We start from the raw sequence: 23,335 nt of genomic DNA on the forward strand, positions 1-23,335 counted from the left end.
GACACTCACACTGTGATGAGGTTCTACTCCATGATTGCTAACAGAAGAAATGTTTAGCCGTAAAGAGGAATCAGGCTCATTAAGTCCTTAAAAAATTCAAAGTTAACTAAGTTTAGTTATATTAATTAATCTGTGTTGGTTGAACACTAGCAAGCCCTCTGTCATAGTGCAGTAACAGCAAAGATCTTTCTGAGACTGAATAATTTGCATATTTATCAGAGCCATCTTGACTTAACAGAAACAGGACAGTGGGACACCATTGCCTTGTGACAGAATAAAAGTGTTCATAGTAAGGATACAGTAGGCTAGATTTAAAAAAAAATCATTGGAGTGAAATTATTTGAGGATATATGGGAGTTAACACAACACAGCCTAATTTTTTAATTCCAGATTATATCAATAATCCGAAAATAAAAATATAAAATCTCTGGCCCCAAGTACCATAATATGTTTCCTGATTTTTCTTTTTCCAGTCAGAAAACAGCTTTAAAAAGCTGACTTCATGGTGAATCCTCTATAATCAGATTTAAGGTTAATTTCTTTCCCACTGTGCAGTGACGACAGTCCTGATTGGCCTCTTGTTGTCATGGTGACACTATACTCCCCGGTCTGCTCCTGTGGCATGTTGTTGCCTGCAAAACAACCCACAAGCAGCACAGTGTAAAAAATCCTGTGCATTAAAAATCCAAATGGAGGATTACCTGACCGCTTGCCACCTCTCGTCTAATTTTATATCCGCAATACGGTAGAAGTCTGTTGTGACGGTAAGCAGTTAGTTAACGAGCTAACTTGAAAGCTAGCTTAATAACATTCAGTTTCCTACACTTGTAGGTCAGTGAGTTTCTCTCCGACGAATTACGTATATTATCTTTGTTTCATAAACCGTCACCACTAATGTCCAATCACCTGTAGCATATTACCAGTTTTTATTGATAAAGACAGGTACTACTTGACTGTGTTGTTTTGTGTGTGTGTGTGTTTTTTTTAAATAAATTGAACCAACATTATCAAGTTTAAATAAAGATAAATTAGATTATATTATTGAGAAAATTTGTCTTTGTTTACCAAATTTTGAGATCTTAGCCTGTTTTCTTTTCAGTGTATTCTTAGTTCAAAGATAATGTTTTTATGTGTTTTTTTAATTCATGTAATTAAATAAAAATATGAAAAAGATTTTATATGTAATTTTAATTTTTATATTCATTCTAGTGCATTTTTTATTTGTATTTTTTTTTTTTTTTTTTTTTTTACATCTATACACTAAGAAGTAGGAACTGTGTAAATGTAAATAGAAACAGGAAGTAATGATTTCTAAATTCAATAATCTGATTTATAATATATTGGCACACAGCAGACACGTCATTCTGTTCCAAACTTTTTGAGATGTGTTGCTGCCAGCAATTTTAAGATAAGCTCATCTTTGTCATGAAATTGTAAAATGTCTCACTTTAAACTTTGATATATTCTCTAAGTTCTGTTGTGGATAAATATTGGTTCATGACAATTGTAAGTCATAGCTGCAGTGTACTATATCAGATTATTACATCTGTGCATATAAAATTTGTTATTTTGTGCTGTTTTTCAGAATTATGGGAGTTACTCCTGATGCCTCAATGACTGTGGCTTGAAATGGTGCAGAAGACTTTCCATAAAGCTTAGGGTTTCGACATGGCCTGCAGTTTTGTTTGTTTTGTATCATCTTTGCTGTTGACAGCATGACTTGGTTTACATTGCCTGTTGGCAATCTGCTCTGCACTTGTCTTAGCATCCTCATCACTGTGTGGTTTACTCTTTTGTTCGTCATTGTTATTGTGCCAGCTGCGCTTGGAGTCTCTTTTAGTATCCATAACTTCTACATGAGGACACTTCTCAAAATATTTGAGGTGAGCTTAGTTGATATAGTTTGTGACCTTATAATAAAGTCAAAGTCTTAAAAAGTTTTGTTTTAAGTTTTGTTTTAAAGATTGTGTATTTCATTGATTATCTGGAAGATTATCTAGCCCCTCTGAGACACACTTAGATAGATATTTAAGACGATGTATGTTTCTCCTCAGGGAGTTTGTTTTTGGAGCACACTGTAGGTAAAAATGAGCTTTTAGCCATGGGACTTCATCTGTGTTGTGGTGATATTTGGGGTAACTTAGACCCCTGCGACAAAGTTCATCCACTTGCACAACATTCCCCTTAAGAAGCTCAGCCCCTGTGGTCCTAGTTTATCTGTTGAAGTTATATATTCACACCTCCCTTTCATCACTAGTGACTCGAATTAAACTGCTGTAACTGAACAAATATGTAACAAAATGTTATTTTTGTAAAGTTGAATTATCTTTTGCTGTTTCTTGAGGACAGTTTTAGGCCGCTGTCAGAGGCCATCTGCTTTACATTTAGAATTAGTTTTACTCAAGGCTCCAGAAAAGAGCAGATGGGGTCTGAATATAAACATCCAGAGGCAAAGTTGTTATTTAACACATAAAAATTCTGTTCCAAACGAGAGACAGAAGGTTAAAATACATGAAAATGTTTTAGTATTTTCTCTTCATTAGTTTTCAGGAATTTCCATGTATACAGGTATTTTATTTACAGTATTTTATAAAAGAGTTTAATCAATTCCTTTATTGGATGTAATCAATAATTAAATCTACACACATGGGCAGTGGTGATAACCAAGTACTGTACCTAAGTATGGTTTGAGATGTCCCGGAAAGTATTATGCTTTCGACTAACCTACATTTATTTGACTAATTTAAAGATGTAAATGTAAAACAGCACAAAACAAAAGTTCAGCATATTGTTGAAAGATAGACCAATAGACTTCTACGTGTGAAGCTAAGTTATATTTCTAGTGATTATGAGTAGTTAACGCCTCCACCTAATAGTGACTTTTCTTTCTGAATTTCATACACGGTGTTAGTTCAGTAAGTGTTTGAATGATCCTATATTTCAACAGAAATCAATGGTTTGAGAAAGGCTCAAAAATTAAAAACAGATTTGCACCTCAGAACTTTTTTCTTTTTAACATCTGATGACTATCATTTTTACAGGTTTTGAATAAATAAGTAAATGGTAATATGTTAAGTTACAGAAACTGGTTACTGGCTGTTTTACTTAATTTTTTTTTTTTGGGGGGGGGGGGGGTTGTGCAAATGTAATTATTGATTAATTGTATTCCTGATTTGATCATTTTTCACATTTTAGATGATTTTGACATATGAACCCAAGCACTACAGCTGTGAAATAGTTTTTCCATTTTGCTTTTTCATTGACATGCATGGCTTTACGCAGTGGATACCTTCTTTTTTGTGGTCATTATGATGCTTCTGGGCAGTTAACAGAAAGCTTTTGCATTTGTGGCTTTTCCATTTGACAAGCCTTAGTGCCTTCCAACATTGTTAATCATAGTTTTTTTTTTTTTATCTTGTTCTCTACTTGCACCAGTTCAATTCTCTTCAGGTTTTTGCTGGAGCTTGATCCCTCAGAATGGTGGCCTACTTATGGTTAAGCTAGTCAGATGGGGAGGGTTTGAAGCTGGAATTGAACAACAATGGTGTTTCTCAGCTGCCAAACACATGCTTTCCCAGCCATCTCTGCTGCTGAGCCTCACTCACCAGAGAACATGTTGCCTAATTTAATCACTTTGATCATGTCAGAATCTGTGCTGCATTTTTTCTCTTTAAATCTTGCCTGCATTTTGCAGGGTTTTGTTTTAACTGTTAATCCAACTGAATAGAGTAAAAGTAAAAGAATAAATTCAGTTCTTATATCTTGCTCTTAATATTTTTACATACAAAATGTTGCAGTACTGTGTTTTTGTCTTGATTTAGTGGACAACCTTACGAATGGAGTTACAAGCAAAGGAGAAGAATCAGCAGCTCTATAAATCATTTACCAATGGTAAAATAGTTATGGTTCAGTATGTGGCAGATGTAAAAATGCGTTGTATTCTTTTTTATTTTTACTGTTAAATAGTGTCTTTCTCCTTTTTCTTTTATTGAAGGCATCATAAACAAAGAGCCACTGCTGTCTGTACGTCAGGAGATCCAGGACCTTCGAGGTTCTTTAAGATGTTCAGGCTCACAGTCTGAGTTTGAGATGGCTGACATCTTCTATTTCTGCCGGAGAGGTGTGGAGAGCATTGTTGATGATGAGGTGACCAAGTGCTTTTCGGCTCAGGAGCTAGAAAAGTGGAACTTACTAACCCGAAGCAACTACAACTTCCATCACATCAATCTGAAAGTTACAGTCCTGTGGGGTCTTGGACTTCTTCTCCGCTATGGGGTTCTGCTGCCTCTGAGGTTAGAGTAGCAACACACAGAGGAGATCCAGTGGAACAGGCAGTTTGCTTTCATATTATAAAAGTTTGGCTAGTTCAGTCTTATATTAAGAGCTTGTTTTGTTTTTTATAGAGTAACTCTTGCAGTCACAGGCATTTGTCTGTTCATTGTTCTGAGCAGCTTGGTGGGGTTTCTGCCTAATACACAGTAAGTTTCTGCCAGCTTTCATAACACCTCAGATATGTATAAATGCCTCTGTAGCAGGGTTAGGTAGCTCAAAAGCTACGAGACAGACAAGATGCACCTCATGTCAATCAGACAAACTGGCTGATTGTTGTGGCATTGTGCTGTATGTCCTCAGGTTAAGATCTTACCTTAGTGAGAAGGTACATCTGATGGGTTACCGCATCTGTGTTAATTCTCTCACAGCAATCATCACCTATCATAACAGGTGTGTATGTGAAGTTCAGCAACAGTGTCAGTCTTTTGAGATATGTTAGAAAGCATACTGTGTTTCATTCACTAAAAGCACAGTGGTATTGCTGCATTTGAATACAAGGGAGTAGGAAATCAGACCTTATCACATCATTTCCAAACTCTTTATATTTGATGTGCATTAAGGGAAAAGTAGTGCCATCAGTTTTATCAGACCAGAAGAGCACAAAGAAGTTTTTTTTTTTTGTATATATATTTTTGTATATATTAATATACATTTTTATGTATTAATTTTAATTATAATCAATATTTGTTTGTATAATTATTATGTATATATACACATTTATGCAAATGCATCTATCTCAGATATTAACAGGACAATAGATTGATAGCATTTATCTGTAAATAATATGTAATATACATTGTGTTTTATGCCTGTCTTTTGTTTAACTGTAGAGAAAACAGACCAAAGAATGATGGCATCTGTGTGGCCAATCACACAACACCAATAGACGTAATTATCTTGGCCAATGACCGCTGCTACTCTTTGGTATGAAACTGTCTCTCTTCTTATGTGTTTAGAATGAATTATTATGAGAAATAGCTCAGCTTTATATAGTGAGGCCAATTTTATTGACCTGAATTTAAGATTAGGTTGTCTCTCAGGTTGGCCAAGTACATGGAGGCTTGCTGGGAATGATCCAAACAGCCATGGTCAAATCCTCTCCTCACATATGGTTTGACAGAGCAGAAGTGAAAGACAGACACCTAGTGGCCAAAAGGTAACATTGCATCTTCATAATGTTAGTGAAGATAAGTGGGTGCAGCAGGGACTAGTCTTTTTGTTTAATGAATTTAAGCTTGGTTGTATATGTGCCATTATATATATTTTTTCGACTAAGTTTGGTTTTCATGGTTTCAAATTTTGCAAAGGTCAGTATAATAAATTGTTCTTGGCTGCTCATGTTGTAGCACTGGATTTTATTAGTTAGATTTTGTTAATAATGCAGCTTTTTTTTTTCCTCCAGGCTTAGTGATCATGTTGCTGATAAAACCAAACAGCCCATTCTCATCTTCCCTGAGGGTTTGTATCAGAATGCCTTTGTTTTTCTTTTCTTTTTTTTCTTTTTTGTTTGTTTTATCTTTTTTTGTTTTGGTTTAAAAATCAACAAAAACATAAATAAATGAAGCTGAAAACACTAAAAGTCACAGAACATGAATATGTCTGATGGCGAGCATGCACTCCAAATGGTTCCTCACTCTCACAGGCATGCTTCCCACCTTGGTAGCAGCCATTTGTGAAGCTGAAACATCTTAACATGTGTTTGCTCTTACAGGATCCGTTGGAAAAACTCCCAACAGGGTCATGCAGTTTCTGTAAATGCACAGTCATGGAGTGATAGATATTTATTCATCTAGCTAGGTTTCCTCTGCAAAAGCATATGCACTTTTAGATTCTGAGTAACTTTTCGACAAGTGATGACCGTCCCTATAATTTGTGCTTTGTTGGGTGATTCTAGCTTTATTTAATTTACAGGCACTTGTGTTAACAACACATCAGTGATGATGTTCAAGAAGGGTAGCTTTGAAATTGGCTGCACCGTCTATCCTGTTGCCATTAAGGTAGGACCTGTTATTTCCTCTTTCTCATATTGATCACAGCTACAGTCACTGGGAGCTTGCTTTCTATTATAGTACGACCCTCGCTTTGGAGATGCTTTCTGGAACAGCAGCAAGTTTGGCTTGGTGGGATACCTGCTGAGAATGATGAGCAGCTGGGCCATTGTCTGCAGCGTCTGGTACCTGCCACCTATGAACAGAGAGGTGAAACCCTTTCTCACAACCTCACAAAGAAATATTTAGGATGTTTAAAAGTTGTTGATGTTTAGTACAACAGCCAGTATCCTCTGCAATATGAATGGTGATTCAAAACTGCATCACTTCTTCATATTTATATTATTTTCCTCTATTTTCTCGTGTACACAAAAACAACTCAGCGACATGTGGAAACAGATGTATTCATCGACACACAAGTTAGGAACCTAATGATTGCTAAATAAAATACACACCAGTGTTTTCTAGTTATCCTTATAGCAGTAACATGGTTATAAACAGGTGTATAACAAGGGCTAAATGCATAAAACTCATGTATAGTTTCATGAGTAAAAATGTGTATACCTTATACATGATTTCAACCACATTCATAAAGCTGTGTGTTCCACTTTATAAATATTATTCACCATCCTGGGGTTTGGGGGACTCCCCCAAAGAGTACAGGGGGTCCCTGAGGCTTTAAACTTTGTGATTAATGTCCACACATTGTCCCTATTTAAAAAAAAAGTAAGGTTATATGTTGTTAATTTAACTTTGACTTTATTGAAGGACAGGACTCAGCAGGAACACATTATTTATGGTGAGAATCTCACTTTTGAAAGCATAAAACCAAGCATGGTTTCAGTCCCAGGTAGGGCAGGGGGGTCCATGGCTTTTAAGTATTTGCATGAAGGGGGTCCCCAAGGAAGATGGTTGGGAACCACTGCTCTATGTCATCAGCTACTGCCTAAACTAATATGACTTTACGAGTGCACATAGAGTGGACATAATCAAGATCTACATCAGGATGGCTGACTATGTACTGAATTTTGTTTAGCAATCTCTCTACGATGTGATGTTGAAGCAGATCCTGTAGGAATAATAGGGTTGATTTGCTTAGTATTCTATTGGCTGGATTGGATTCACACTATATAGGAACATGTTATGAAAACTAATGAAGAAAAAAACCAAGGGAAAAGAATCACTACCATACTATTTTAGTTTAATTTTCTGTTTCATTTTGTTATAATCTGTGCCTTCTTTCAGTTCCACCTCGCCTTATTGGTTTTTAATTGATCTGAAAATGTGTTTATATATATAGTCTGAAGAGTGTATGAGCAAATCTTCCAAGCACATTACTGTAGGAAGATGATTATTTATGCATCAGACCTCTGGTCTTGGAGCTAAGGGATATGTCCCCTGCATGTGTGCATCATGGTTATGCAGTGAAAAGAAATTCCAGAGAAAAACTCCAACTAAATCATCTAGATCAGCAGGGACCAGGATATGAAGAGCGAGCTATTATACCACTTATCAGAGCTACAGTGATTGTCACAATGATGATAATTTGAATCATTTAGGTGAAACTTGGGGTAAGGTGTAGGGTGTGCTCACTTTTTGAGTCCTGTAATTTTCATGTTAGTGACTGTTTAGTTCATTGGTTTGAATAAACCCCTTTTTATCTGTTGTTTTTTGTTGTGTAGGAAGGGGAGGATGCAATACAGTTTGCTAACAGAGTGAAAGCAGCCATAGCTGCTCAAGGAGGATTAGTAGACCTTGTATGGTAAGTACTTTAATATTTTAATATTAAGATTTTCATCTATTAGTCAAATTTCACATGTTAATGTTGGGGTAAAGTGCCTAAGTGGATTCACAAAAGACATTATAAGATTGCATCTTTAAAAGAAAGGAGTTTTATGCTCCAGAGCTCTCCTCAAGGTCTGTGGAAGATGTAATCAGTCACACCACTGATTCAGAGGTTAAATAGTTTTTTTTCTATGTGCTCTCTCAGGGATGCTGGACTGAAACGAGCCAAAGTGAAAGATAATTTTAAAGAAGAGCAGCAGAAACAGTACAGTAAAGTTATAGTCGGTGACCACGAGGACCAAAGTGATAACAAACGTTAAGAATGTGGAAACCTGGGGAGGTGCAGATAAACAAGAATTAGCAAAAAACAATGACAATGTACAGTACGTCTGTTCTTGTTACAGACTCTTGCTTCTTGTAAAATAACATGTTGTAAATGGTTAAAATGAGTTACTAAGAGCAGGATTTTTACCTAGAAAGAGCCACATATGCATTGACATGGTTTTCATTACAATTTATTTATTTATTGTGCTGTATGTTGTGAAATGGAGAAACTGGTTCATGTTCGAAGTTCAAACAATGTCAGACAAATAACTGATTTACTAATATATCAGTTTGTTTTATTTGATTCAAAGATTAAATCCTATGTTTGTCGTTGTGCAGCACAGCAGTGAGATCAGAGCTGAATTGAAATTTATGGACATTAAAGCTGAACCTAAATGTGAAAATACTTTTCTGCTTCCTTATCACTGGCATATGAGATTGTTGTGTATCTGATTAAAGACAATGCGTTCTTTCCCAGTGTCTTTATTTGCATTACCATTTCTTAAAGCTGTAGTTATCCTGGTCATTACTTCACAGACTCTGGTAGTACTAATACTTGTACGCCAGTTTACTAATTGGCTCAGGGTTCTATTTTTGCCTCTTGTCTTAGTCTTTCTGGACATTGTGAACCAAAGAAAGTGAAATCACACTGTAGGGACTGATACATGGTTGAATATATTATAGGCGACTTGACAGCAATTTCTTTGTCTTTGCCGTAAAAAACACTGCTGTAACATGAGGACAGTTAAATGGAAACTGTCTATTTCATTTCCTACCTCAAACAGCAGGAGTCACTGTTCAATAATGAACCACACATTTCGATGACAACATCAAATCCATTTATTAAATCCATTTCCATACTTAATCCTACTCATACTCTTTGGGTTTGATATCCCAGCATATGTAGAGCCAGCAGCCTCAGCTTTATAGAGTAATGCCCAGCAATGGCATGAAATCTAAACAGACATTTGCACTTCAGCCTGATTAAGATTTAGACTTGAACTACATGAGAAACTCAATCCGGAGCCTATCAGATGTGACCGGTCAGGTATCCTGTCCTCTTCTCAAGTGGCAGAATTTGTAGCTCGGAGATGTCTTGGAGGACGTTGCTTTGTAATTGTTAAAACTTATGGAGACAGTTTGGAAATATTGGAATTTGCTGTTTTTAACTGTCCTTCCATTAAAGCACTGTCTAAACGGGTACATGCACAATCTAAATACACTATTGTAATTATTGATGAAGGATAATGCTCACTGACAAGTATAAAAAATGATCAAGAGTGGTTTGTTGCTTCCAGTAATGACCACAGTGTGAGTTACACGTCCCAACGCGCCAAGTTGGTTTTAGAAGTCATGTTACCACCTGTTAATTTTGGGGGAGTGACTTGTGTAAACCAGGGCCCCCTCTCGGTATGGCCACGCCTAATCATCTGGTTCCTGAAGTTCAGTGTAGCTCCTGCACAAACTTTTCCGCTCTCCCGTCTAGTCTCACGCTGAGCCTATTATAGCCCCGTGATTCCTTCTGGGATTTAATTCTTCAACGGGCGCTGATCCATCAAAAAGGTGGTGTCAGCATGTCTTTGGCGGATCAACAATGGTGTCCCACAAGCGTCCAGGTAACGGTACTCCAAGCCAGAGGCCTCAGGATAAAGGGGAAAAGCGGCACCAACGACGCATACGCAGTCATGCAGCTGGGTAAGGAGAAGTTTCAGACATCAGTGGTGGAGAAGAGCGTGGCTCCTGTGTGGAAGGAGGAGGCCACCTTCGACCTGCCGCCGCAGCTGCAGGGAGCTGGTGGAGGAGGCGGCGCGGAGCGTAGCACGCTGCACGTCCACGTCCTGCACCGGGCCTTGGTGGGCCCAGACAAGCTGCTGGGGCAGGCTGTCTTCAACCTGCCGCAGCTAAGTGAGGACGAAACCCGCAACAAGATCGAGTAAGTGCACACACAGTCATGTAGCGGTGTAAGGAGAAGTATCAGACATGAGTGGCGGAGAACAGACTCCCCACTGGAGAATTGCAAGATGCCTACTGGATATAAGCAACAACATAACTGCAAAGTAACTTCAGATATGTAGAATTACTCCATTTCATATCAGGTTAGAAATGTTGATATTTTTCAAGGCCTCTTCTACAGTAATGTTTAAAATAATAATAGGTCTGTGTGAAAGTTTTTTTTCTCTCACAAGGAGTCAGTTTGGAAGGTAAAATTAATATGGAGTTAACTCTGATTTAATCTGTGCAACGGGGGGAACGACTTCTGGGAAATGGTGCTGTCAGTAATGATCTTTTTGGAAGAAAACTAATCAGTATTTAATCTTTTATTGTTTGCATTTTTAAATTGACAAAAACACTAAATAATGCACGGTTACACGTTTTATTTTTTTTAAGGTGCAAATGTGTGAGCTATTCAAGTGCACCCTCAACCATGCGTCACTGCACAGCCACTCTGGTGGGTTTGACTTACGAATGTTGCCCACTCACACCGGTGCAGCTTAAGGGATTTGTTTCCTCGGCAGCAGCCCTCAAGGATGCCAAGCAGCATTACTTATTCAGGCAAATTAATACAGTGAGTTAAAAGACTTTACTTTCACCGACTGAGCTTGTCAACAACAAGGAAATTTACCTAAAACGATCCAAAATTCACTTTACAGCGCATTTATACTAGAATAAAACATTCAAGACAATTGGTTTAACACCAAATTCTTACCACTCTCTTAATGCATGAACAAAATGAGTAGTTAAAACAATTATTTACTGTGCAAAAGAGTTAATGCCCATTTTCATTTCTTTTGTAATAACAGTAAGGATCCCACCTTGCAACACAGGGCTTGTTGGCACTGTAGTCTAATTAATGAGAATTTTCCTGCACCTTTACAAGTAGAGAAATGGTCAAAATTAAAATGTAGGATCAATCCAACAGAGTTCTGTTGCTCAGTTAGAAATGTTTTCTTGTGCAGAACTGTTCCTGAGTCTTTTAATCCCCCACCATGTGATTGGTATTATCCAAAAGCAGCCTGCCTAAATACATAACACACTTTATTGTTCTTAACTTCCCACTAGTTGTTTGTGTTTGTCCACTCTGTTTGATGGCTTTGGTAATTACATGCATACTTAATTTTGATGTCATGGTTCATATTTTGATAATCATAAAGCTGTATAGATTTGCTTTCTGTCCATATCGTTGCAAACCTTTTATAACCAATGTAAGCATTCAGTGCACTTGAGAGGATTTTTTTTTTTGTATTCTTACAGTGAAAAATCTACAGTAAAATTTGATTTGAGCACATGAAATGAGCAAATGATGTAAACCTCATTAAGTAATAAACTGGCGTGCAGCCCTGCCTGCTCCCACGTTTGATTAATGTCCCGCTATACCCTGTACTGAGTAAATGATGTTCCTGTGTACAAATCTGAAATTCACGTGGCTCTAAGTTGCACATTTAATCAAGAATGTTATTGTGCTTCATAACAAATGGATGAACCTGAACCTTATATTCACATCAAAATGTAAAGATTTTTCTTTTGAGCAAAGCTGTGGGAGTTTCTCCAGTTTAGGGTTAAACTTTTCTCTGTATTTTCACTGCTTTTTTTCTAAGTAAAATCCAAAGATGGTGTCAGTAAATAACTAGACTCTGAGGTTTCAGTTCAGCTTCAGTGTCACATTCCTGACTGTTTTTAATCAATGAAAAGCAAACAGTGATAGCAACAGTGAAAGCAAGGTCAGTTTTTCACAGTGAAACCACTGCGGTTGTGTTGAAACTCGATAAACAGAGGTACACGTGGTTTGGAGAACAACAGCTCCAATGTTGAATGTTGGATCTACATATTAAACAACTGAATTTTTGCTAATTTTAACATGTGCTGTTGCATAGAGACATAGAGACTTGTCATTCAACAAAAATAACAGATCTTTTAGCTTTTTAAGAGTTTTTAAAATTAGAAATCAATAAGAAAACAGGGTAGTTTTTACTGGCAAATCAGTCTGTTAATAAAGTGCATTAGTTGTTTTGTAGCTTCTAGTTTTGTGTGGATGTTTCATGTTCAAATTTTCATTTGTTTTAGTACCTCTTCAAATTTTTTTTTTATAATTTTGAATAATAATTCAGTTAATTATGTTTGAGATAAAAGGATAATTTAAGCAGTAAAGACATCAATATAAGCCAGTCATCTAAACAAAGCTCTCCTTGTCATAATTTTCCCCAGTGAAAATGTCTGGTTAAATGAAAGGGGCTGGAAATGGTGGAAGAAACAAGTTTAGGTGATGATTAAATAAACATTAGCTTCTCTCTATTCAATGTAGCACTGTGACAGCAACATGGTGAACCTGGTGCAACTAGAATGACTCTAATTTTCACTCATTTACACCTGCTGGCTGGGATGTGCTGAACATTTTGTATTAGGGTACTTCTGTTACCAAAATCTGCTGGTCCGGTTTTAAAGCACTAGTTCTGAAAATGACTGAAATGGGATCCTTATAAGGAAAAGAAGGTATTACCTCTACACCGTATCTTGATTATAGTATCATTCTCTGACACAGGTTCACTGCCCAGAGAGTTTCTCTTTAGTTTCACCCTGTTTCCTTCAGATTAACTGTCCTTCGGTTTGGCTTCCCTGACTCATTGTTGAAAGGGTTGGACAGTTTTGGTCCTTGGACATTATCAGTGTCAAGTTGTTTTACTTATTTAGCTATTCTCATACTCAGCTGCACTTTGTGATAAGAACAACTTGAGCCACTCAGGGCACTGTGCTATCAGGATTTGAGGCTACACAAGGAAGGATGTGTGTGGGTGTGTGTGTAATAAATAGTATGTGTGTATATATATTCACAAACTGAGTCATCAATTATCCTCCTTCCAGTGCTGTGTGTGCAGTAGAGCAGCACATTTTCTGCCACTTAGAGGTTTAAGTTTAGCTGAACAGCTTCGTCTTTACTGAGGTTTTTAATGCAGGCCTGTTTAATTCTGTATCATGCACAATGTTTCCTTGTCGAACCAGTTAACACACAAACCCTTTTGCAACTTCCCTGCAGATTTAACTGAAGGAACTTAGTACTTCTCTTTTTTTTCACTCATTCGTGTTGAACATGTCTCTTTTCTATCCCACAATACAGCAGGTCGAGCTGTGGGTTAAATCCACACTGTACCATTGCTGTATTATTGTTATACAACAGCAAATTGTGCTATATTTTTATTTTAAGAATACAGACTTTAAATAACAAATTTTTTATCTTGATGAAGTGGATGGGAAGAGGTTGAGGTTTTTGCTATTAAGATATAATGTAGATATGCAACCTTATTCTAAAAAGTATTACTTTCATGTTCATTTTGTATTTCCATGTATTACCTTTCTGATATTCATCCTCAGATTTTTGGCTGTTTATGCATAGACAGTGAGGTTCATGGCTACTTGCACTTTTTAAGAGGTCTATTATGATTTTTTTCAGTTTCAGGGATCATTATGTGGATGCCAAAGCCATACTTTACCCCTAATGTTGTTTTTTTTTAAATTATGAGTAGTTATGCAATATCATTCTTCCTGCTACCAATGAAATGTTATTAGTCAACTGGCTGCAACAGAGGTCCAAATCATGATTTGAGAGATAAAATTAGAGAGTTGCCCTCATGCAGCCTTCACCCTTTTCCTTCCAAACATCTTTGTTAATCTCATTACATCCTGCAGACTGAGGAATTCTGTTACAAAATGCATCAGGTGTAGATGGTCCTTTGCAAACTTCTGACACTGAGATTGAGATGAGAATGTGAAAGGCTTCATTCGTTTATGAAGGTGAAGGTGTGGCTGCACAGTAGAACAGAAAAGACCATGCTAAATCCTTATCAAGGTCTTAAGGTCTGTTCCTGCTCTGTGAACATTTTCTTAATTTTCATAGCTCTAAGCATCTGCTCAGAGGAGCCCATGGCAGCGTAATGACAGGGTTTCAGGAATCTGTTGATCAGGCTTTGAAATACACATCTCCTGGCCTTTCCTAGTACTAACTGTGAATAAATCACTTCCCCAACAAGCTGACTCGGGTCTATGAAAACTTAAATCTCTCAGGCAGCTTTAACATTTTGCATGATGCCTGTTTTTGGTTTCCATCAAAAAAATGTTAAATTTTCCATTTTATACTGCAAATATTACATGTAGATCATCAGTTCTCAAATAAACCACACTGAAGGAGGATGAAGAATTGTAAGTTTGTTCTCCTTTTACACACTAACAATTAAAAATAAAGTGGGGAAAAAACAGTCTAGTGACATCAGAGTGGGATTTCAATGAAAGTATGTTTTTCACAAGCTGTACCTATAAAAATCTAAAAATGGAAAAACAGTTTACATTTGGATGATTGATAAATTTATCTGTGTAGCAACTTTTTGCTGCAGGACCTTCATTGGGTAAATCATGAAGATGCTTCACAATAGAATATCTACAATGTCAAGGCCTGAAATTTGCAAGTCACATCCTATTACTCGTCAGCACGTAGGAGGCAGGGGAGCTGAGACGGCACTCAACCATTTTGCAAATTCCAGGAAAAGGCGGTTTCCCCCCACAATTTGTTTGTGCCACACATCTAAAGCATTCCTGAGGGTGGGAGGAAGAGGAGGATGAATTTCAGTAACATACACAACACAACAAGAGAAGAGCTCTGCATTCCGCTCTTCTATATCAGAGGCATCTCAAGAAGCTAGGTTTTGTAAACCAAGGGAACAAATGTTGTGTTGTACATTTAATTGGACAGTCATGCAAGGTTTAACACAAGAACAAGCACAAATCAGAAAATGCTCTTCACACAAGCACACAGCTCCCCTTCCTCATTTCCTTTGGAATCCAGATTTCAGTCTCAGTTGTTTTCTCAGTGGTGACCTGACCTCACATTTCTGCCTGATGGGCACTTTTTATGCTGACTAGTTTTTTCTTCTTTTTTTTTCCACCCTTTTTCTGCTCATTCTGAGTCGTCGGTCAGCTCAGGAACATGTCGCAGGTGCAAACTTAATGCCATCTGGTGTCTTTTGGTGTTATTTTCTATATTTTAGATATAAAGTTTTAATTTCAACTTATGTGTGTTGTTCAGCTAATTTCTACTCCAAGGACATGGACCCTGCTAGGCAGTTTACTGGCATTCATTCTGTCTGGTACCAGCCTGTAGTAGGTTTAAAAGGTGAAGATGGGATTAATGGGAGATAGGCTCTCAGTGAGCCTGCTCTGTCAGGAGTAAGAGCTAATCTCCTCTGATTACAAAAAAAGAAACTCTTTTCAGGGTCTTAAGTGTCTGCAGGTTTTAAATGTCTGGTACATGCAGGAAGGGCATTTAGTAGAGGGCTTCAGACTGCCTGAGTAGAAATTTTACCATGTATTATTTTTTTAATATTTGTCAGGTTTTAGATGTTAGACAAGAGGGGAAGGAACTGAACAATTGTTATCAAGGCTGACAAATATTCAGTACAAGCATTTATAAGTTCTCTATGTCCAAAGCTACCACAGAGAGGACTGTGTTAATATTAGATCATTACAAACTTTCCAAAAACATTCAAGCTGCCACTGAGTCACTTTCCATTTGCAATGAAATGGATGAGCGTCTTCAAAGAAAATGACTTGTATTAAACATCAGAGCACTACACATTCATTTCATACCAACCAGCATATTGTTATGCTGTTTTGTGGCAGATACTCATTTAATTTTTATGTGGTTGTTGCAGCTGTAATGGTTAATCTTTCAAGTTATAGGTAAAGTGTTTAAAAAAAGGAAAAAAAAACTGTGTTATAAATGAACACTTTATTTCTAAAAACCTTTTGGACACATCACCTACAAGTTCAGTCTATTCATGTCCTTTTACACTGATGTCTAATGATGTGCATATATATGTTTTATTTAACAGGTGGTTTAAGTTACTGGACAAGACTGGGAAACCAGATAAAGACCGAGGGGAAGTCCTTGTGGACATCCAGTTTATGAGAAACAACATGACTGCCAGCATGTTTGACCTCTCAGCTGCTGGAAAATCCCGTTCTCGCCTGGGCAAGTTCAAGGACAAAGTTCGTGGTAAGAAAAAGGAGTCGGACTCTGCGTCTAGTGTGGTGCCATCCCTCCCTCAGGTTCTGACGGACAGTGAGGAAGAGGAGGGAAATGGAGACGGAGTGGAAGAAGCAAGCAAGAATGGAAAATCAAAGAAACATAAGATGAAGTCTTTGTTTTCTCCAAAGTCCAATCTACAGAGGAACATGTCTCAGTCCATGTCTGTTCTGCCTGCAAAAAACTCTTCGCTAAGCGGCAGTCAATCATCTGGTCTTAATGTGGACTCGTCTGAGGGTGAGTGTTTTTTTTTTCCCCACGATTATCACTTTTATTTTGCTACTACATGCATGTTAATTTTATGATGTGCTTTTAGGTAAAAAGAAGTTTAAGTTTATGATACATAAACGCTCCAGTAGCTCAGATATCAAGGATTCATCTTCTGGTCATCAAAAATCGGTTCCTGTGGAGCAGAGTAACTTGTGCATCAATGGCAGCCATATTTACTGTGAAGAACCGCCTCCTCGGACCTCTCGCACTGGCTCCAACTACAGTCTGGCCAGTTCAGGCCATGGATCAATGGAGGATGTCCCAGACAACTCTCCTCCATCTGTGGATTCGTTACGGGCAACAAGGCAGTATTCACCTTGGATGGAGGAGGAAGAAGATGAGGAAGAAAAAGCTGAAAATATACAGGAGAATGTGGATGAGTCAAAAAGGGAGGAAGAGGAAAGAATCAAGATGGAGAAGGAGGAGAGGAGAAGAATAGAAGAGGAAGAAAAGACTCTTCACAGACAAAAAGAGCTTGAAAGTTTAGCTGAGGAAAAATTGAGACAAGAAGAAGAGAGTAAAAAACTTAAAGAGAAAGTTAAGAGGGATGAAGAGGAAAGAATTAGGAAAGATGAAGAAAATAAGAGAAAGGAGGTAGAGAAGAGGAAAAGGGAAGAAGAGGAAAGGATTAGGAGAGAAAATGAGCAGAGGAGGCAAGAGGAAGAGGAGAGGGCAGAACAGAAGAGGCAAGAAGAGCGTAAAATGGCTGAGGAGAAGAAATTGAAAGAAGAAGAGGAGAGGAAGATAGAAGAACAATTTAAATTGGAAGAAGAGCAAAAGAGGAAGGAGGAGAGAGCTAAAGAGGAGAGGAAACGACAAAAGGCAGAGGAGGAGATGACGAGAAAACTGGAAGAACTGAAAAGGCAGAGGGAGGAAGAAGAGAGGCTTAAGCAAGAAGAGGTGAAGAGACAAGAGGAAGCAATAGCAAGAAAAGAAAAGGAAGAATTTGAGAGATTGATGGAAGAAAAGAGAAAGATAGAGGAGGAGAAGAAAAGGATTGAGGCAGAGGAGAAACTTAGAATGGAGGAAGAGATGAAAAGGAAAGATGAGGAAAGGAGGAGAGAGGAAGAGCTTGAGGAAAAGAGGAGACACGCGGAACAAGAAAGGAGGAGAATTGAGCAAGATAAAATGCAAAGGGAAGAAGAGGAAAGGATTAGGAAAGAGAGGCTGAAACAAGAAGAAGAGACTCTAAGGCAACAACAAGAGGAGGCCAAGGAGAAATTGAGGCAAGAGGAAGAAGAGAGAAGAATGGCAGAAGAAGAGAAAGTTAAAAGGGAAGAAGAGGAAAGGATTAGAAGAGAGGAGGAAATGAGACGAAAGGAACAGGATATGCTAAGGAGACAAGAGGAGGAGAGGTTGGCAAAGGAGATACTGAGACAAAAGGAAGAAGAAAGAAAAAAGTTTGAAGAAATGGTTAAAAGGGAGGAAGAGGAACGTATTAAAAAGGAGATGAGAGAAAAGGAAGAAGAGAAGACTAGGAAGGAAAAGGAAGCAGCTGAGAGATTAGCAATGGAGACAAAAAGGCTACAGGAGCAAGAGAAGAGGAGGATTGAAGAAGAAGCAAGAAAGAAGGAAGAGGAGAGGATTAGGAGAGAGGAGAGCGCTGAGAAGGAAAGGAAAGAAAAGGAGGCAAAGAAGCTTGAGGAGGAGATTTTAACAAGAGAAGTAGAAGAGTGTGAGAAGAAGGAAAGTGGAACAAAAGATGAAGGGAAAGCTGCAGGGAACAAATCCAAAGTAAGCAGTCCTACAGATATCACTTCCAATAATCCGTTTGATGAGAATACTTCAGTGGAAATACCCAGCTCTTCTTCTGGACCTCACAGTCACAAAGCTCAAGAGGAAACTGTCCAGGAAAGGTTGGTTTAAACCATGTACACTGCATGTTATACTCTGATAGTTCAATAAGTCAGAAACATCTAAAACTTATAGAATAGAAATGCTTTATTAATCCCTTCGGAGAGCCCTCAGGGAAATTTGGGTAAGGTTATTAGGGCATTAAAGTCATTAAAACCATGTTTTAATCCCACAAACATTTAGGATTTTTACCTTCATCAGGGCAGTCCCTGAAGTTGTTTTAGGTTACACATACAGTTTGACTGCTGAGGGGAAACTAACTCCAAGGATCATTCCTTTTTATTTTTTTATATTAATTTATTTATTTTTTTAATCTCACTAGCCTTTTAGGGGCAGTTAACAGACTTAACAGAATGCAAAGTCTTTTTCTAGTGGCGTGTTCTACAAACAGGAATCCTCCACCTGTAAAGATGTACCATTTGTAGTGCTTCACTGAGAAAACTTAGAGTTCATACATTGATATAAGTATAATAGGGACGGGCATCAGTTTGGCCCACAACAGTGGTTTAAAAAAAAGAAAAAAAGGCAGCTTAGCCATTATCTTCTCTCCCAACACCTCAACTGGTGGATCCAAGGATTTTACTTCTATCAGCTCTGACAAAGGCTGAAATTGCAACGTGTGTGTTAGATTTTACTAATTACTCATTCACATAACTACACATATACACCATGACTGTACTTTTGAGCCCACCATATCATCTCGTTATCTCGAGAAGACAAACTTCGTTTTCTTGATAACGAGATAAATTATCCCGTTATCATGAGAAAATGAACTCATTATCTTAAGATAACGATTAAGAAAGAAGTAATAGCCGATAACGACCGCAATCGTCTTCTGTACATAGCCAATGTTTGCAAAAGACCATAAACCGCATCTGTAAAGACAAAAAAGGTGAAATAGCCATGCAGCCACAGTCGTAAGGAGACGACTAACCACTAAAGTCACTGAGACAAATTGTCTGGTCAAGGTGTTCTGACATATTTGTTAGAAGTGCTAGATGAAGGTATTGGTAATCACTAAGTGGTGGACAAATGACATCTGAAAGCATTGAAGGCCTGCATGGTGAACATCGTTACAGCTGGTGTTTTTTGGGTTAACCACCTTACCAGTAGATCAGCAAAGGAGGTGGTGTTGCTAAATTTGAATGCTTGATGAAAATGATACAAGGAGTCATTTACATGTGCAGACAGTTAGCTGCATGTTCTTTATGATCTTTATTTTTTTGCTGTCACAACTCTGTGACAGTTCTCAGCATTTCTCTTTCAAATGTGACTGAAAACTGACACCAGCATGAAAATTACGTAGCACTGTGCGTCTGTGTTTTTAGTTTGAGTGTGCTAAATGAGCAGGAGGACTGGGCTTGTTACAAATACCCCAATGTGTTCAGGTATCATGTGAATATGAAGTGAAAGTGACTGCACACTGGCTGATTAGGAGGTAGGTTTATAAAAAGAACATGAACTCATGCTGTATTCTCATGTCATTTTGCAACACTCACACAAGTTTGAAAAATGTTCCCGTTATCTTAGGTAATCACCTAAATGAAGTTACCAAACAATTCAGAAGCAGTTGTACATTATTTTGTTTTCTAGCTTCAGTAAAATTCTGACTTAATTGTGGAACATTTCTTCTTTTTGTCTAATTTACAGATGTTGGTCGTCTGTGTCAGTAGCAGGAAGCAGGGCTGGTTTTGCTAATGAAAAGGTCCCTGTTAGTACTCAACGAGAAAAGAGACCAGCTCCTCGGCCCCCAGGAAAGAATCAAGCAGAAAGACGGAGTCAAGACTGGCAGGATGTGTCAGAAATCAAGCAAACCAAAGATAAAACTGTCAAAACTGTCAGTGTCCTCCCCCAACGCTCTGTGCAAATTATAACTCCTCAGAGTAAGTCTACTACAGATTCAGAGAACACCCAGAGTGTGACGCAAAGCAATGATGCCAAAATAACATCAGCAAGGCACGGTAAACGTCCTGCACCGTCCAGACCTCCTTCTGTTGAAGAGCCTTCAACCGAGTCCAAAACAACTTTGTCCCACCAAGGTGTCTTGGAGACTAAACAATCTGCTTATGGCATGAACCCATTTGAAGATGATGAAGATGAAAATGAGCTCACAGCTCAAGATGATACAGCAGTCTCTGGTCCAGTACACTGGCCTCCTATCATGCCACAAAATGCTGACAAAGATGCTTCCTCTCAGGTGAAAGTCAAATCATTAAAGATGGCTCATGCTCCCCCGCCTCCTGCTAAGAATGACACCACATCTAGCAATTTAATCAACCATAACAATGATGGAGGTCACATTACAGGAACATCTAGCGCAACTGTAGCAAACGGAGCACGGGATCCACAGTCAGAGGCCAGAAATGGTGTGAATGTCCTGGAGAGTCCAAACCAAGGGTTGCAGCAGACAAAAGTGAAGACTATCATGGTGGCAGGTGTAAAAGAAGATGGGCCTTCAAGTTCACGCAGGTGAGACGGTAACTCTCACCAGATGGACAAAAAAAGACCATTGCTCACCTATCTGTTAATATATCATAGATCACATACAACTTCCTGCTTTTATACAAAAAAATGTTAAATTATGGAGCACATTTAGGGGGAACTTGCAGCAATACTATTAAAAGAACTGTTGTCTGTTAGACAAATAATTACTGGTTATGTTGTTTTTTTTTTTTTTACACCAAGAAATTGACTAATTTCCTTGCTCTACTACATCTCTCTTTTTCTTTTAATTACAGGCTTCAACCTGTAAAACCTCTTAATCCTCCTGAGCAGCAGTCTGCCTCAGTTCAAGTGGAAAATAACAAATCTGCAGGAATTCTCAGTGGAAACCAGGCTAAAACGAAGGTATCTCACTCCCCCCTTTAACTAAAATCTTTAATCTATGAGGATTTTTTTAAGGGATAATGAGATGGACCAATGGAATTTGTTTGTTTGTTTTGGTTATCAAAGACTTAATTTTTGCTATTTAAATGCTTGATTTTTGATAAGTGCCACATGCTGTATGTCATCTCACAGGTTGACAGTGGACTGGCAGGCCCATACTCCCAGCTGACTCGGGAGGAGCTGATCTCACTGGTGTTGAAACAAGAGAACCAGCTCTCTGACAGAGATAAAAAGATATCGGAGCTGGAACAGTACATTGACAACTTACTTGTGCGGGTCATGGAAGAGAAACCAAGTATCCTGATGTCCATGAGCGCACTAAAGAAAGCCATCTAAGTGGATTCATAGCTGACTGATGTTCAGTTCAGAGCGCTGATTTTACTTACTGCAGTTCTACACCACAATCTTATTTCAAAGATTTGTTGGGCTCATTAGTAGAACTGGAGTATCTGGAGAATTAAAACTTTGAATTCAGTCTGAAGAAATAATCAATTTAAATGTGTTTCTCATATGATACTATGAAGGAACATATCTTCTATGTATGCATTCTTGGCTTTAATGTTGAGCATATTCATGGAAAAAACTAAATCTTTTTTCCCTTCTCTTGAGGACCAGCATTTTCTACTGTAAAACTGCACTTTTTCTATTTTTCCTGAATGTCAGTGGTTTACATGATTCTGCAAACTCCAGAAAATAGCACTTTAATTACCGTACTTTATTCTTGCAATGAACACTGTACTTTACTGAACTTTTGTAAAGGTTACTGCTTTAACTGCTTAAAAAATTTGTAAAATAAAATGAGGCATTTAAACAATGTTTATCTTTTTATTGCTATTTCTTTTGGAAAGTTTACTCATTTATAAATGGGGTTCTGAATGTGATGTGAAGATATCCCTCTATAACAGTTTAATATGATTTAATTGGGCTCTATTTTGAAAATGGTGGCCTTTTGTCAAAATACTTTGCAGTTAGCATGGCCAAAAAGCCTTTTAGTGTTTAAAAAAAACAGCAAAAAAACAGATCTCTATGCATTGATCATAACATGACCACTGAATTGAAATTCTATTTTTGTGAACAATCTACACACCGATAAAACACTTTTAGAACTTTTTCTGTAAAGGAGACAGTTCAAATAGAAAAATAAATTTGGCAATCACTCCACTGACCAACACTGCAGACTTATGAAAATACTTACCATATATTCAAGTCTTTTCTCTGCAGGTATGTTTGATGACTACTGTACTTTTTCATACCATCATTATCCTATTTTCTTTATGTATCATGTAGTACTGTGGTAGTTTATTGTTTTTTTGTTTGTTTGTTTGTTTGTTTGTTTGTTTGTCCTTTTCTCCCTTTTTTCCCCCTCTTCCTCTATCTCCCTGTCAGGTTCGGGACTGACATATAAAGACTACAGTAAATATGAATACAATAAAAAATTATAAAAATATCAAGTCTCCCTTGGTAGAGCAAATCTGTCAAGCAAAATATTGCACACAGACCACCGTTCTGTATGTTAGGATGCTGGACAGGACAGGGGGAAAAAAAATCTCATAAATCTATTTTAATGGAATCAGTCAAGCAGTAGAAAATGGATGGACAGATGGATGGCCACAAAACATGCAGATGAGGCGTTACCTTTGTCCACATTACTCATCTATACTATCTGGTTGTCTATGGTAAGGAAACAGATTTTGTCTGTACTAGGCTGGTGAGGACAATACAAAGGTATGGTGAATGCTGAATTATAATACAACATAAGCTGTCAGAGAGGGAGAGTTTTCACGATTTTTTGTTTAATATGTGGTTGACTGAACAAATTTAATAATAA

General features: G+C 37.8%; 2 protein-coding genes across 4 annotated transcripts; both read left to right on the plus strand.

The window, feature by feature from the left end:
* Positions 1 to 609: 609 nt before the first annotated feature.
* Positions 610 to 9,084, plus strand: LOC121629542 (glycerol-3-phosphate acyltransferase 4-like). 3 transcript variants are annotated; one of them, XM_041969169.1, is made up of 13 exons: positions 611 to 764; positions 1,586 to 1,883; positions 3,822 to 3,891; positions 3,995 to 4,292; positions 4,404 to 4,478; positions 4,633 to 4,722; positions 5,163 to 5,256; positions 5,373 to 5,488; positions 5,735 to 5,790; positions 6,244 to 6,329; positions 6,402 to 6,530; positions 8,003 to 8,082; positions 8,311 to 9,084. In XM_041969169.1, the coding sequence occupies exons 2-13, from the start codon at positions 1,716 to 1,718 to the stop codon at positions 8,423 to 8,425; spliced, it is 1,377 nt and encodes a 458-aa protein (XP_041825103.1). In that variant the 5' UTR covers positions 611 to 764; positions 1,586 to 1,715; the 3' UTR covers positions 8,426 to 9,084. The 3 variants fall into 3 exon arrangements, with proteins under 3 accessions (XP_041825104.1, XP_041825103.1, XP_041825105.1); XM_041969170.1 differs by lacking the exon at positions 4,404 to 4,478 and having other exon boundaries at positions 610 to 764; XM_041969171.1 differs by lacking the exon at positions 1,586 to 1,883.
* Positions 9,085 to 9,443: 359 nt separating this feature from the next.
* Positions 9,444 to 22,321, plus strand: rab11fip1b (RAB11 family interacting protein 1 (class I) b). The gene is made up of 6 exons (XM_041970019.1): positions 9,444 to 10,362; positions 16,304 to 16,734; positions 16,814 to 18,623; positions 20,272 to 21,090; positions 21,360 to 21,468; positions 21,640 to 22,321. The coding sequence occupies exons 1-6, from the start codon at positions 10,004 to 10,006 to the stop codon at positions 21,841 to 21,843; spliced, it is 3,732 nt and encodes a 1,243-aa protein (XP_041825953.1). The 5' UTR covers positions 9,444 to 10,003; the 3' UTR covers positions 21,844 to 22,321.
* Positions 22,322 to 23,335: the final 1,014 nt, after the last annotated feature.

The sequence above is a fragment of the Melanotaenia boesemani genome, chromosome 19 (genome assembly GCF_017639745.1).
Source record: "Melanotaenia boesemani isolate fMelBoe1 chromosome 19, fMelBoe1.pri, whole genome shotgun sequence".
In the NCBI taxonomy this organism is placed as follows: Eukaryota; Metazoa; Chordata; class Actinopteri; order Atheriniformes; family Melanotaeniidae; genus Melanotaenia; species Melanotaenia boesemani.

Excerpts from the sequence above, each read along its gene's own strand:
- rab11fip1b (XM_041970019.1), top strand. The coding sequence starts at position 10,004 with ATGTCTTTGGCGGATCAACAATGGTGTCCCACAAGCGTCCAGGTAACG. Across the intron at positions 16,735-16,813 it reads TAATGTGGACTCGTCTGAGG|GTAAAAAGAAGTTTAAGTTT; the intron begins GTGAGTGTTTTT and ends ATGTGCTTTTAG. Across the intron at positions 21,091-21,359 it reads GGGCCTTCAAGTTCACGCAG|GCTTCAACCTGTAAAACCTC; the intron begins GTGAGACGGTAA and ends TTTTAATTACAG.
- LOC121629542 (XM_041969169.1), top strand. The coding sequence starts at position 1,716 with ATGACTTGGTTTACATTGCCTGTTGGCAATCTGCTCTGCACTTGTCTT. Across the intron at positions 4,723-5,162 it reads ATCATCACCTATCATAACAG|AGAAAACAGACCAAAGAATG; the intron begins GTGTGTATGTGA and ends GTTTAACTGTAG. Across the intron at positions 5,489-5,734 it reads AGACACCTAGTGGCCAAAAG|GCTTAGTGATCATGTTGCTG; the intron begins GTAACATTGCAT and ends TTTTTCCTCCAG.